The 16,619-nt window shown below is 35.8% G+C and overlaps 1 protein-coding gene across 1 annotated transcript; it reads right to left on the minus strand.

Moving 5' to 3' along the window:
• Window positions 1-7,019: 7,019 nt before the first annotated feature.
• LOC109183942 (homeobox-leucine zipper protein ANTHOCYANINLESS 2-like) lies at window positions 7,020-13,126 on the minus strand. The gene is made up of 9 exons (XM_019333970.1): window positions 12,330-13,126; window positions 11,965-12,203; window positions 11,705-11,822; window positions 10,906-11,595; window positions 10,565-10,666; window positions 10,240-10,452; window positions 8,749-8,923; window positions 8,285-8,652; window positions 7,020-7,837 (listed from the first exon to the last, which is right to left on the minus strand). The coding sequence occupies exons 1-9, from the start codon at window positions 12,486-12,488 to the stop codon at window positions 7,451-7,453; spliced, it is 2,451 nt and encodes an 816-aa protein (XP_019189515.1). The 5' UTR covers window positions 12,489-13,126; the 3' UTR covers window positions 7,020-7,450.
• Between the last annotated feature and the right edge of the window lie 3,493 nt (window positions 13,127-16,619).

Raw genomic sequence — 16,619 nt, forward strand, 5'->3', positions numbered from 1 at the left:
AAACCCCAACCCCAATTTTATATGATAATCATATTCTACCTATTCGTGTGATTTTTCCGTGAATAAAACCAAATTATGGTCAGTGAAGTAACAGGAATTGTCAAAAGTGTAAGTATTTAAAGATGATATAAATTAGGTAAATAGTAGTTTGTCATTGGGGCAGGGATAATCCATAAAAATAACATCAACTATGGAGTATATAGTACAACCAAATGTTGACAGGCCCAATGGGCATCCTACTACAATGGATTACGCTTGGAATTTGTTACGGATTTCATTACCTATATGGCCCAAAGCTCTTATCAGAGATTTTTTTTTTTTTTTTTTTTTTTTTTTTTTGTCTGATAAAAGCTTTGGGGGGCAATTTATATCGTGCACCAGGGTGCGCATTGTATTGTGTACCCTGATGTAAAATAACGTTGTTTCAGATAACTGTATAAACAAATACACATAATCACGTCAATAGTTATAAGGTGGGCCAGGGTCAAAAATACACAATTTACATACTGAATGTACACAAGTTACACATACACAATTTACATACTAAATGTTCACAATTTACCTTTTACTATCAAATTGTGAGTTTTTTGCACTTTTAGTCCCACGACTATAGTGGCACTGACAGAATTGATCCACGACTTTTGAACCTTGCAATTTTAGTCCACGACTATTGATTTTTTTGCAAAAATGGTCCTTCCGGCCACTTTTCCGTCAAAATTTCACCGGAAAAAAAAATTCTCCATTTTTAGCCGGGTTAAAATTGACATTTTACTTATCTCAAAAAATTAAAAGAAAAAAATTGATATTTGACTACATACAATATTACTGGGCTACATACTACTGCCCCAGGCGGCGGAGTTCTTGGAGCAGGCAGGGCTGTCAGTAAGCGGCGGAGCGCCCGTGGCGTTCCCCGGGCTAGTTGAGTTATCCGGCAGCAGCATTGGAGTGGTACATGTACTCCGCTGCCTGGGGAAGTAGTATGTAGCCCAGTAATATTGTATGTAGTCAAATATCAATTTTTTTCTTTTAATTTTTTGAGATAAGTAAAATGTCAATTTTAACCCGACTAAAAATAGAGAATTTTTTTTCCAGTGAAATTTTGACGGAAAAGTGGCCGGAAAGCCCATTTTTACAAAAAAATCAATAGTCGTGGACTAAAATTGCAAGGTCCAAAAGTCGTGGATCAATTCTGCCAGTGCCACTATAGTCGTGGGACTAAAAGTGCAAAAAACTCATCAAATTGTGAACATTCAGTATGTATTTTGTAAAAATTCAGTATGTAAATTATGTGTTTTGGATCAGGATCCAGAGAATAATTTGCCCTTTAATCTGTTAGATTTAAACCAGTTGACTATAAATAACTTAAATTAGACGTGATTTACCTAGTGTATACTCTCAATGACGGTGACCTATAGTCCACATTATAATTTGCTTGCCGACAACATCAATGTATGCTCGGACCAACAGGTAATTCAGATGAGAAAGTCATGATTTCATGGTTGTAAACTACTGAGTAGCTAATATTTCAATGCGTCGGCGTCGGCGTCGGCGTCGGCTCCGTCTTAATTCCGGCACATGAGACGGCCCCGTCACGGCGACGGTGACTGATAGAGACTAATCAGTACAGCTGCTTTGAAGTCTGAAGTCTGAATGTAATGAACACTTCATAATTTCATCATATTCATATTCTGTATACTTCAGAGTTTGGTAGCTCTCTGGACAGGCCAAAACACTATGGGAATGTAATCTGATTGGACCATTATCTGACTTCACTGACCCAAATAATTGACTGATTAGGTCACCCTTTTTCATATAATTTATTTTTTAATAAGTGGATTAAACTTTACCCTACATATTTTGTGGGAAAAAAAACTCACAATCACTATCCTTTATGTATACAGGGTAACTTCACTTTTGCTTAATGTTCACAAACTGCACTAAAGAAGTATATTACATTTGAAAGATCATGCGTGACGAACTTGACATAAATGATATTAGTACAAATCAAACTCGTAATCTTAATGCACGAGAATCAAGGTATCTAGAGCTTTACCTTTTACTTGTACTTTAAAGAATATAACAGTTTGATTGATAAACGAACTATTAGAAAAAATATGCTTATATTATGTAATATTTTTGAGAGATTCTGTAATATTTTTGAGATACAACCAAGATTACAAAAGAAAATAAATTAACAAAAATTGAATCATATAAAATCTTCACACGTGTAAATCACTTTCCTATAAATCTTTAATCTCCCTTTTGTAAGCATTACGGAACACCGATTAAGACTTATGAGATTGAGAAATTATATATGTATAGTTGAGTTATTTTCTGCTATTTTTAAACCTCTGCTATTAGTAGTATAGTATGTTATTGACATCTGTTGTAAATAATATATATGCTGCAGAATTTTAAATAACAAGCAGTAAATTTTGTTAAAACTCTTAAATCTTTTTTTTTTTTTTTTTTGAAAGCGTTAAAACTCTTAATCTAATTTAACAGAATACCTGCTAATAAATCTCCAACACAAACTGCTAATGCACCTATAAATATAGGCATTTCTTAAATAAAATTCAAACTTTGCGAAATATAATTCAAATTAAAACCGAATTAATCTTAAAATTTAAAGGAAAAAATGACACAGTAAATTTCAGGGGTAGATTGTAGGTGTAAGTAAGTGGGTAACCAACTGCGTTGACGTCAAATCCAGTTGCATGTGAAGTTGAGGCAGTTTTTACTTTCTGACCTGACAAACCAATGACTATCATTGCATTCAATTAATTATGGTCCCAATTTATAAACCAAAAACACTATTTACCCTATCAAAATCACGCATATAATATTTACATATTAACGTTAAAATATAGAAAATTTCTCTCTCTCTCTCTCTCTCTCTCTATATATATATATATATATATATATATATATATATATATATATATATATATATATATATATATTAGAGAAAATTACAATTTTCGTCTCTAAGTTATAAAGTAATTTTAAGATTTGTCTCTATTTGTTAGTCATGCTCAATTACCGTCCCTAAATTATAACTGACATTGCAAAATTCATTATTTTTCTAACAAAAAATTAGAGAAAAAATTTACAACGTCAGTTATAGCTTAAGAATAAGAAGTGAGCACGACCTACTAGAAAAAGGACGAAATTTGCAACGTCAGTTATAACTTAGAAACTAGAAGTGAGCATGACAAATAACTCAATAAATATGGACTAATTCTACAATTACCCAATAACTATGAAAAGTGCAATTTTCTTTACTTTTATCAGTTATTTAAAATTTGTCGATTCTATAACGAGTTATGAGTTCATATGACTCCTTAAGACTTGGACTAGAGGTTTATGAGTTCATTTGCATAGCCAAAACTTGTGAACATGAACCTAAAGAATGTTAGAAATAATCAAACTATTAAACTCGTGACCTTCTTAGATGTAACAAGTAATGTTACATCAAAAAATAATTTTAGGAGATAATTTAAGATTACTCTTTGCTTTTTAAGTTTTAACCTACTTATAGTGTGTGAGTACATATATTTTTGTAAACATAATAAATTTTTACATTAATAATCTACTTATTAACTACATTTTTAGTACTACTGACTCTATTACAATGTACTAGAATTACCATCATGTCGCTCAACCACAAGACCTTTGGCTACTTATTATCCACTTGAAACTACTTATTATGTTCAGTTTTTAATCCTAAAATGATAATGGTAAGGGTAAAAAATATTTTTCTATGTTTACTTTATATACTGCATAATAATTAAAAACAATAATAAACAGTTATTCTTGTTGAGTAAATTAAAGTAATTAACATAATCTCCATCAAAAAAAAAAAAAAGTAATTTAAATAATTTTATCAAGATGTAAAATAAATAAATAAAATAGGATGTTGATAGGGACAATAAAGTCCCTATCCAAAAATTCTAATTCTCCATATATTCCCCACCACATGACATGTTTATTTGTTGTAATATTTAACTTATTTATTTTTTGTAATTTAGCTAGTAGTAACATATATATATATATATATATATATATATATATATATATATATATATATATATATATATATATATATATATATATATATATATATTATCGAGAGGTTATATACATATTGTATTTGCATTATATTACCTTTCAAAATATATGACATTACAATAACAAAAATATATATAATGTTGTTTAAACATTTTAAAATTTAAAAATTAAATATTTTTTATGTATTTGATTGGAACAAATTAAACAATCATTATAACTCTTTCTACAATAATATAATTACTATTTTGGATGTTATAATATTACTTGACATTATATATTTGAAGCTAAGATATTATATTTGTTGAGTATAGGGAAAAAATTGACATTACTATTTGAGAATGTGCACATGATAAACTTCTTTATATTACCTGGCAAGCTACAATATAGAAGCAAATTACATTAGAAAATCTTGTGCAATGAGCTTAATCAAAAGATTGTTGACAAAAGAAGAAAAAATTAATACAAACACATCATAAAAATGATATGCATAAATAAAATACTTAGTGTGCATTATTATTATTATTATTATTATTCAAAAATGAAAAAATTAGTCACTATCTTAGATTATGTACGAGGTAAACGTGACTCTCTTTTTTCAAGAACAAATAAACATTACTCTTTATAACACACAAATTGCACATTAGAACTAAAGTTTGTACACAAAAACTACCTATGTAACCATCTAAACATTGTTTGACATTACACACACTACAAGTCTACATGGCATTATTGAGTGCTGAATTTTCATTACTACCCAAATCTATCTTGAAGGGTCTTATTTGAGGAATCTATTTTCACTTCTACCTAAATATCCTTCTCAAACTCGTCCTATTAAAATTTTAAATATTCCATATTATCTACACGACAATCTTAAAAATCTTCTAATATCGCTGGTGCCCATCTCAAATTGACATTACACACTATTCACTATTGAGTATTGAATTTTTTAATCCACACAGGATAAGGCTGGATTTTCGGCTGTGTAAGCTGCCCAACAATGCAGGGCTTCAAATTTTAGAGGATGTAATATTTATTTTTACATAGCTAGTTAAGATATTAAATAAAAAAAATTACAATTAATCTTAAAAGACTTCATAGAGGAATAGTAGAAAAGCGTAGGAAGAAGAGACCAATGGTCCAACCGTAGCCGCACTAGAAGAATTATGCTCAAAGTGGACATATCAGCTGTTAACATTTGGCCATTTACATTATCTCTCCTCTCAAATGTTATGTCAAATTATGCTCAAAGTGGACAGATCACTGTTGACATTTGGCCATTTATATCATCTCTCCTCTCAAATGTTATGTTGGGTTCTAGAGTTAGGAATTCGACCCTTTTGGGAGAAGAATACTGAATTTTTTTCCAAGAATTTAGCCCAATGGTTCAGTACACAATATTTTGAAGAAAAAATCAAAGTTCGAACTTCGGTAGTGATAGTGTTATTATGTCTAAAATGGATAGGTTTCTTATCCTCACAACATTTACCTCTATCTGCTGAGTCACTGTACATCTTATGCTCCGTCGAGCCGAGGAGTGTGTGGGTCCCTGAACCTAAAGGGCATCATGAAAATCTTAAAAATCTTAGTGGCAACCAATACAACTAGAGACGAGACAGTAGAGCGTGTTTTGTGATCACAAGTTTTGGGTATGGGTGGGGGGATTTGGGCATAAATATGTTTGTCGCGGACACCGGCGTTAAGGTTTCCTCATGGCATCGCCGTCACGTACAAAAGCGAAGGCTAGGCGATGATGATAATGAAGAAGAAGAGAAGAATGGCAATATGGCATCATCACATACAGAAAGTAACGCTGTTGGGACGTTAACACCCTGCTTTTGCATTAAATGCATGGCGACGTTTTATGCCAACAGCTTCTGCTCCCCTCATTTAATGCCCCCTCTTAGGCCTTAGCTTTCTTCCATTCTCAACTGCCCCACCCTCCCATACCCTCACCCACCTACTTTTCACTTCACATTTCTCATCTTTCTTTTGCCCCTCCCTCCCTCCCTCCCTCCCTCACATTATCATTATCCCCCACCCACATCTGCACGGACTCTACTCATATCGAGTAACACAATAATATTTTTCAATTTTACCCTAATCTTTATCTCACCCTCCTCCACAAACCTAAATCCCTCGCTCCAAAGCCCCACACCTCTGCTTAATAGAAAAATTATAGTCACTTAACAGCTCATTAAGATTACAGTTATTAGGACAATCTATCACTCAAGAGTTGTCCACACGGACAATTTTACCCTAATCTCACCTTCCTCCACAAATCTAAATCCCTCGTCCAAAAGACCCACACCCCTGTCTAACCGGTAAATTCTGGTCACTTAATGGCTTATTAAGATTGCAGTTATTGGGACAATCTATCAATCAAGAGTTGTCTATGCTGATAATTTTATCCTAATCTCATTAATGAAATAACAAATGAACGAGAGATATGAAAAATAGAAAATTCTTTTAATTTGTTTGTATATTTTTTCTGATTTGAAAGTTACATAGCAATAACAATATGGATAAAAATCATTGTACCCTCCAAAGGTCTAAACTTGTAAACCAAATATAGAAAATCATTGTACCCTTCAAAGGTGTAAACTTATAAACCAAGTATAGTAAAGTTGTGGGTAGTTATAAGATTAGGGCACACATAGACCACTCAATTAGTCATAGAGGTAAAATTTAAAAATAATGACCCGTGATCTAATCTCACCCGTCGCAGTGTGAAAACAACCTCTCAAAGTGAGTGGACTCCTTATGCACAATAAGCAAATGTCTAATCTTTGTATTCAGTTAAATTACCATGATTTATATCCTTACATATGCTTTGTCAGGCCGAGACCTAAATTACTACTAAGAAAATACTATAATGTTTTAATTATAGATTATAGATTAAAAATTACTCACATACTAATATATTATTTCCTTAAATGCTAAGAACAAAATATGAAATTATTAAATGACTACTCCATAATATATATGATAACAAAAATCATTACATAACTTCAAATACATCACAAGCAAGTTAATAAGGAAAATGAAAATGAAAGAAAACCATTCATTCACACCTAATTAATAATATAATTATGAACTCAAATTCAGCCACACCAATATGTCCGAGTCAATACCCGAACCACCACCCCTCGGATTGCGTTTATCCCCCGAACCACCGCCTTGCAGGGTGGCCGGCGACACCCCATGCGACGGCGCAAAGGGTTTGTTTTCGCGGTTCGTTCTTGACTCGCGTTTCTCTACAACAGAATTATACATAGTACCACACGACATCAACCTAGTCAGATAATAAAACTGATGAGAAAAAAGAAAAAGGAAAAAGAAAAAAAAAACATTGGTTCCACGTGAAGATCACGTGGTCCGGTCAACTCTCGCAGTGAAGGGCGGCCTTGATCTTTTGAACGGTGCAGGATATAAGGTTGTTGACCGTCTCCACCGATTCCACCGTCAGCTTGGCCGTGGGGAGGCTGTTCACCAAGATCTGAAACGCCACCGTCAAAAGCGACCCTCCGCCGCCGCCTCTGTGCTCCGGGACCCCGCCGTTCTCCGCGTTGGGCCCACCACGACAGCCTGGACCGTCAGGTACGATCGCGAACCCAGAAGGCAGCAGCGCAACGTACGCGGAATCTCCACCGTTCATCACCACGTGCATTGCCGGAATATCCACCGGGGCGTAAACCACCAGCGACCCCGCCGCGTCTATGCATGTCTCCTGGAGGATCAGCATGCTGCTCTGGTTCGCGTTTATTGCCTGCCAAACACACCATAAAATATCACTATCCCAGGATAGGTTTTTCTGGGATAATAACAGAAACCGTTATTATCCCGACTCAAATCAAGAAGGCTAATAGATAGTTCCAAGAGTAAAACTTGAAACTTTTGATTACCATATTAACAGTTTGACCAGTTTAGTTGGAATGGTCCCTTTTTCTGGGATAACAACGAAACTCGCTGTTATTATCCCCGTCACAAATTAAGAAGACTAATAGATCGCTCCTATTGAGAGTAAAACTTGAAACTTTTTATTACCAATCAACAGTTTGACCAGTTTAGTTGGAATGGTCCCTAAAACTCCCCCGAGGAATTTGGAACTTGTGGTTAAATAACAGTTTGACCAACTTAACTGGAGTTGTCCAGGATTAGTTTTTAATCCAGGTTTAACTAAACAAACAAAAGGAGAGTGGATTAGAGGGATTACACTGGCCCGGAGGAGGGAGACGCAGTTGCCATGGTCTTGGCCTTTGGCAATATGTGCCATTTCCTGCATTGGTCCGCCATTGGAGAGAATGTCCCACTCACTCCTCAACCGTTCATCCCGGAGGAAATCGAACAGCCTTCCCGGGGATATCGGCAGCCAGACGGAGGTGGCGGCGCTCAGCACAATACCGGGCGGCTCACCGGGGTCATCCACGCTCTTCCTAGTCATAACACGAACATCATCATCCACGTTCCCAGCGCACAGCTTGTTCCATTTGTGCACCGTCGAGGCGCACACGCCCGCACAGAAGTTGTTAGTCATCCGCTGCGCCAGCTTCAACATGCTCCTCCTCCCACCGGGTGTTATAGCTGCAACATTATCATCGGGTTCATAAGCCCGAAAAAAGAACTCGAGAAGCAAAAATCAAGAATTGAAGTAAAAACTCAATCTTTTTGTGTATATACCCGTGTGGTCTCTTGTTGGTAAGGTGGAGGACATGAGGATGGCGAGACACTCGCATTGTCTTTGGAGAGTCGCAACCCACCGCTGTGCGCCAAACCCCATCCCCGCACTTATCATCTGTCGGTAGAGCTGGTGAACTACACTCTCCTCGTATTCTGCGTGTTCTACCCATGTAACCTGCAATACATTAATGTTCGTAATTAGTTATGTGGTCGGTCCATTGAGTGTCAAGAATGTTTTCAAGAATCAAGTCCAAATCGAGGTTAACAATCCAGTCATAATCACATAAAACTCCACACAAAACCCAAAAGAAGGCAAGAAATTCCATTGCCATTCATAATTCAAAGCAACCGAACTAAACTAAGATTATTCTTAGGAGTTGTATGGCCAAAAAAGCGAGGATCCTGGAAATAGGTGTTGCTTAGGGAGGGGGTAGGTCCAAGCAAAGCATATAAAAATAATGAAAATCTACACGAAATTTTGCAAGATTTGAAGGCACGAGGAGGACTGTTTGGCAACAACAAATATTAGTCAGTCATTGGGGGTTGACTCCAAGGTATTGATTTGAGTATAAAATAAGCACATCAAGGTGACTAAACCAGATAATACAAAGTTAAGGTGAATATAATATATAGCCTAAGGGGTGGGTAATCGAGACGGCATCAGAGATTGGAATAGAAACAGCAAAGGCATTGTTTATTCTACTACCAAGATTTAGGGTTCCAAAGCACAATTTTCTTTCTAAATCATATGAAATTAATGTGTCTCAGGGCACAATAACGAGGAGAAATAGACCCTTCCATTCATTTGTTAATGCAAAAACCTTGGTTTCCCCATGTACGGTTGATCATATTTAATTAGTGGTTACAGCCAAGGTGATTCCTAGCAGGTTCACTAGCTGAATTAGAAGGTTATTATATTTCTTTTGCCCCAGAACTAGCCATTAAAAAATGTTCAAGAAGATTCAAACCATGCCCGCAAACAATGCAGTGATTTTGTGTGCGATTGCTAGCCAAACAATTCTCAGTTGCATGCATAACCCCCCCCCCCCCCCACCCACCCACCCTCCCCATCCACTTGTAATCTTGTTTTTTTGGTCAGACCAGACCACGAGGTGTCCTGAACAGGCCCTAACTATACTTGTAATCTTGATTTTTTGGTCAGACCAAACCATGAGGTGTCCTAAGGAGGCCCTGACTATACTTGTAATCTTGTTTTTTTGGTCAGACCAGACCACGAGGTGTCCTGAGCAGACCCTAACTATACTTGTAATCTTGTTTTTTTGGTCAGACCAGACCATGAGGTGTCCTAAGCAGGCCCCGACTATACTTGTAATATTGTTTTTTTTGTCAGACCAGACCATAAGGTGTCCTAAACAGGCCCTAACTATACTTGTAATCTTGTTTGATTCTAAAAGATCAGACGTTTTCGGCTACTACTTGTTACCTTAAATGCACCATATCAAAAATTTTGTGAAGTTTAAGGAAATTTACTTTGGAGTACCCATTGGGCATATCTTGTACTACGCAGCCGGAAGGGAGCCTACGGCTGTTGGGAAACACGGGCGCACCGGATGTCTCACGGATGGTGTCGATCGACACATCAACGACAGCCCAAACTCCTTCTGCGTGCTGCTTACAGAAGCGGAGGAAATTCACCTCGCGAACTGGAACTAACGGGGATAAAACTTGGAGTTCTGCGTACATCTGCAACAATAACTATTACGTTAAAGTCTTGATTTTTTTTTTGGGAAATGAAGAATGCTCAAATCCTATCGAGTGAGGGCACATTTTTTTTTTTTTTTTTTTTTTGCATTACCAGCTGAAGTGCACCATTCCTGGTTCCTCCCATGCCACTTGCTATCACATCTGTAGTCGATGTTCGAGCGATAAGACAAGGAAACATTTCAGCCCACTTGTTCTGCAAAAACAAGATTTTGGCAACCACAGTAAATCACCAGAGAATGGAAAAGCCAATGCAGTAAAACTGTAAAAAAAAGCAGTGTAGCAGCAAGTAATCACAGGAAAGATCATTGAACAGTGTGAAAAGTCTGATTTCAAGATCAGAGGCACAGAAACAGTATAAACAGGCCCAAAAATCACATCTTTAAAGTGGCAGTACTTATAGAAAAGGCTAAAAATTGGTTCTTTTTTACTCACAGAATCCATTAGTGTCTCCACAAGAGCCATACTGTTGATAATCACCATGCCTGTTTCCCTAGAAGCCTCAGAGACAAAACCATTGGGCCTCAAACCAATGCAAGGGGTAAAAGTCTTGACATACTGTTCTTGATTGAGAACTTCCCTACCCTCTTCCATGCTTCTCACCCAGAGAGGCTCATCAGCCTGAGCCATCTTAACCAATTCATCCATGGCAGCCAAAGCGAGCTCCAAGTACATCGATCTCTCCAACGATTTCTCGATCCCATTCACATGCCTAGTCGGTTGCACCACAGGCAGTGAGCTCGAAATCCCAACACTGAAATCGGGTGGAGCTAAGGGCATCGTGGTGGTTGTAGGAACCACGCTCAGCTCCCCAAAACCGTTGCTCCCGACTCCAAGCTCCAAGCTCGAATTGGGCAATGGAGGAGCCATGGAAGTGGTTAAAGATGACACGGGCCGGCCTAGGAACTTCCCAGCCAAAGCACAAACCCGGTCTAGCTCGTCCTTGAGCCTCACATTCTCGATTCGGAGATGCTGCTCTTCCAGAGAGATCTCCCCAATCATTGCAGGAGCTCCACAGTTGTTGCAAATTGGGTTCCTTAAAGCCTCCCTAATCGCCATGTTCTCGGCTCTAAGCTTGTCGTTTTCTTGCCTCAATATCGAATTCTCATGGCGTTCCAGTTGTGTCTAGTTTAATCACCCAACCAAACCAAATTACACTTCAAGAAAACAACTAAAAAAAAAAAAAAAAACCAAAAAAGCTTCCACCTTTATTTAGTATTATTATTATTATTACCTTCATCTGTGTTCTGCGATTCTGGAACCAAAACTTAACCTGCCTAATGTCCAAGCAAAGCCTTTTGCTTAGCTCCAACCTTTGTTTCTCATCCGGATGGGGACACTCCTTAAACAAACTATATAATCGCAAACAAACAGCTCTTATCAGACTATATATAAAATCTTGGGTGAAATGCAAAGATTAAAATGAAGGAAAAAAAAAGTTTCTTTTTTTGGTTGGTTTTAATTTTGTTTGAAGAGAAAAGAAGTAATGATTACGCCTCGAGTTCTTGGATTTGCTGAGGGGTGTGTCGGTGGTATCTTTTCTTCCTGGGAGGCTTATCGTCGGCAGCATCTTGATCATCCCCAGAAACGCCCTCCAAGTTGTCACTTCCAGATCTGCTCTCAGGCTCTTCTTCCCGGCTTCTTCTCCCACTGCCGTTATGGCCGCCATTGTTATTAGCTTCATAGCTCTCACCTATCCTCGCCACCTCTCCTTGGCCCTCCATACCCGTTTGCTGCCCAAACCCAAAACACCATGAATCAATAATCAGTATAAACAAGAAGAAAAAAAAACATCAAAAAGTTGTTCTTTTTCATTGCTCTTTTTCTTAGAGAGAGGAAGAGAGAGAGAGAAGGTGTACGAGAGCTAGAGAGAGTCCTGGAGAGTTGAACATGGACTTAGCAAGAGACTGAGGAACAAGGCAAGGATGAGCTACCGGACCACTGGGCATTGCACCGCCGCCGCCGCCGCCGCCAAAACCACCAGCAAAGCTATTATCCAGAAACCCTCCAAAATTCATCAAAAATAACCTGTTTTCCTTCCACTTTCGAGTGTGTAAACAAACAATTTCCGCTCAAAGACTCAATCTTTCCTCAACAAACATTTACTCCCAAACAAAACCCAAAAACAACCCAATCTAAAACAGAAATGATGCCCAGAAAAATATAGAGAGGTAGAGGAGACACAAGGACTAATCCAAATGTCTCAGCTTCCTCTCAAATTTTTCTTCTCTCCCCTCTCTCTCTCTCTAAACCCCTCCCTCTGCAAGCAGAAGCAAAGAACTGGTGAACAATACCCTAGTTTCGTTATGCATCTATCACTGCATGCTTGACTTTAAAAAGCGGATTTTGTTTTGGAGAAACCCACAAAGACAAAGGAGAGAGAGAGAGAGAGAGAAAGAGAGGGGAAAATGGGTGTGAAGATAATACGCAATGTGTGGACTCATCGAAGCCTTACATATACATGCCACCAAAATAGCTCAGAGAAAAGGTTTGGTTGACTCTCTTCACACTGTTCTCTTTCTAAAATCTTTATACAACAAAAATATAAAATATATATATATATATCTGTATAAAAAAAAAGTCTTCCGTGAAGACTCTGAAAATTTTGTGATGTGTGTGGCCTTTTTGCGTTTTAACCTTTTCAGAAAATGGGAGAAAGATGAGACGCCAGACTGTGTCCAGATCTCTGGATGCCTTTTTCTTCTTTTCCTTTCTGCCTTTTGGGATGGGTAATGGCCCGTCTAAAGTTCATTTTTGGTTCGCCTTCCCCAAATTATTACTCTCTTCCACAATCAAATCATTTCGAATTAGGATATCATTTTGATTTTTATATCTCTCACTCATATGTAACAAAATAAAGTTGTTATGCCCCGAAAAATGAGCGTTTGAATGGATGAAGCATTATTCTTGTAGTGTAATTTACGGGTTATTATATAAGAGTAAAGTTTACTAAACTGTTTACCTAGTGTACACTATTAAATAGTGGTGGCAGATTTTCCTTTTCATTTAAAAGTGAGTGGTCGAGTGAATAGAACATGATTCTCAACAATTCCTCTAAAATCTCGATCTAGCTCTTTACACATGGTCTTTATAGTGCGGTTTAGTCCTATAATAATTGATTGAATGGATGAAACATGACTCGTCATTCTTCACAATACCCTCTCGATCGAACGCTTCGCCATGGGTTTTCCTTGTGAAGTTTACGTGCCGATTTGAATTGAATATAATCATGTACATATTTAAGATTATGTTACATTGGGTATTGTGGGATAAATGTCTTCGTCAACATATATGGTTGTATCGGTGTAAGTTGACGCGATGCCAATCAACACCTTATAATTTTTATTTTTATTTTATTTTTTAAATATATTAACAGCTTAGCTTATTGATTTGTATCGGTATAATTATGTTTGCTTTTATGATTATGTTGCAATATGTACTGTAGAGAAAAGTATACCCAATATCATATATGATGATATATATCTATTTTAAATTGACACGGTGTTAAATAGTGCTTTTAAAATTTTAGCGATTTTAATATTGAGTAGTTATTAATACAAAAGTTGTTTCTAATATATTTGTTTATAGTAGTTGAATTTGAGTGGATTTCACACAATTTGAACACAAAAATAAACTCTTTAAAATGTTGATTTGAATAATCTAATAAATGAACTATTATTTCAAAGAGAGTCACTCTCAATATTTGGCATGAACCTTACATGGTCCTAACATCAAGAGCACCAACTAAGACTTTGTCCTTGTTCATTTATTCATTTTTGGCCATGATAAAAACAATGAATTTAGAGAATATTACATTTACCGACAGATTCATGTTATTTCATTCTTCCTAAAAAGTTGAATCCCCAATTCTAATGGTCCCCACACTCTGACTCGATAGAGCATATGGAACGATGTAAATTAGGGTAACTCAGTGATTCATGTTATTTCATATTTATTATGCATTCTTATCATAATTTAGTGTGTAATCGATATTTTAATGTTTAACTTTTGTCTTGCTAGGTAGTGTGAACTTTTAGAAAATTCACATATGTCTTATTAGATGTGGGTTCCCATCGCATAATTTTGTACATACAAGACAAAATATGTGACCTATAATTCTTTGGTGTAAAATAATAATTGGACCTCCATTAAAAAAAGGTTAACTATGTTAATGTCTTTAAGTAGTTGATTTGACTTCATATTGAATTGTATGTCGATGTTTTGACCCAAATAAATATTATTAACAAGTAATCAAACATTAAAGATAAAAAGTGATAGATGATGTTAGAATAAATAATTTGACATAAAGTTTAGTTGAGCTGGTAAATATCATTGATAAAAAAGAAAGCCAAAATACCATTGAAAAAAAAAAATCAAACCACTCAATTCATAGATAATCCGAAATAAAAATGAAAAAATAATAAAAGAATTATTTTCATTTTTTATTTTATTATTATTAAAGCACTTTCTCATTCAACTCATAAGTATTAGATTTGTTACACTTAATAGTGTAATAATCATAGGTAACCCTTACTCAAATTGATCATATAATTAGTTTGATAATTATAAAATTTTAAGTTTGATTTCAATCAACCAATCTGATTTATTTCTAACTAGATAGCATGATTATAGATGATAAATATTTGAAGATTTTTTTTTTTTTTTTTTTTTTTTTTTGGGTTGGGTGAAAAAGGCCCCGCCAAGGACAGACATTATCTAACTCTTCTAATTTTGCCACTGCAGGCATTAGCGATAAGGAGAATCAAGAACCGTCGTACCTCAATCCCTTGCTTAGCCAAAATTTGCAAGAAAGTGTGCACACTCTATTACTTTCCATCAGGACGTGCGTGAAGATAACCTCTTCAAAGACTGAGACAAGATACTTACAATCCGAGAAGAGAGTAATGATAAAGTCACTGCAGTTATAACTTTCGTTCATAACCTTACCCACCGCTTCAAAATCCCTTTTCTTTACCAATCCGTAAACCATTCCTTATACCTCACAACTCGACAGAGAAACTATCAGTCACACTAATATTAATCACGAACCCCATATTCCAGTTACCTTTATAATCCCGGAACAACCCCTACACTAGCTAATCTCGTTGTTTGTTATTTGAAGATTAAATATGAAAATGATGCAATAATTGTGGGATAAAAAATGAAAATAATTGTAAAAGAAAAATGAAGATTGGGTAGTAGAAGGAGGGCCCTCACACATGATTTGTTGATGGTAGGCCCAATTATTGAAGGACAGCTCTTATTGCTGCTTTCAGTTCGACCCATTTCTATACATCACTTATTCAGATCCATCCCCAACTCTGTCCTACTCTTTCAACTTCTACTCTACACTATACTTCATATATAGACAATTTTGATCTGTCAAATTATGGTTTAAATTTTTTTTTAAATATATATTTTGCAATGAATGGACAACCCAGAACTTTATCATAAAAAAATAATACAATTATAACATCAAAAGATATTATTATATGTGTGACCTAAATCTTAGACTAGATATTATATTAAAAGTGAAATCAAGCTTTAAAAATCCGACTTGAGCGGAGCTAAATCTTAATTGATCTTATAATGAATGAGTCCAAAATATGTTAAAAGTGTAAGCTATTCTGGACATTTCAATAATTAGCTTAATTTTTACTACCGTACAAATTATGAGCAAATAAAAAGTCAGTCAATCAAAACTGACTTACAATATATTTTTTTTTTTTTTTGAATGCTACTAGCTCTATTACATTGTAGTATCTGTTCATATACTTTCTCAACCTACTGAAACACAAAGAGCTAATAACGCCTCCACTGAGACTTGAACTCACAACCTTCCTAATGGAAGTCCAACCCGGGTACCATTGGACCACATAGTCCTGGCAACTGACTTACAATATAATCACAACCTATTTAACAAGTAAAAAAGGTAAACATTTTGAACATATTAAAACATAAACGGTCTAGATTATCGCTTATGAAAATAAAAACAACAAAATTCTTTGATTTACGATAAAGTTCGCAGTCGCTATCTAACGGCTCATTGTGAGTGAATCTTACATTGTGATTCTAACCAACAAATAATTATAATAAAGTAAACCAGTTTAACTTAGTTATAGCTGACCAACTCAAATTGAAAATGCCAA

The sequence above is a fragment of the Ipomoea nil genome, unplaced genomic scaffold (assembly GCF_001879475.1).
Source record: "Ipomoea nil cultivar Tokyo-kokei standard unplaced genomic scaffold, Asagao_1.1 scaffold0188, whole genome shotgun sequence".
NCBI lineage: Eukaryota > Viridiplantae > Streptophyta > Magnoliopsida > Solanales > Convolvulaceae > Ipomoea > Ipomoea nil.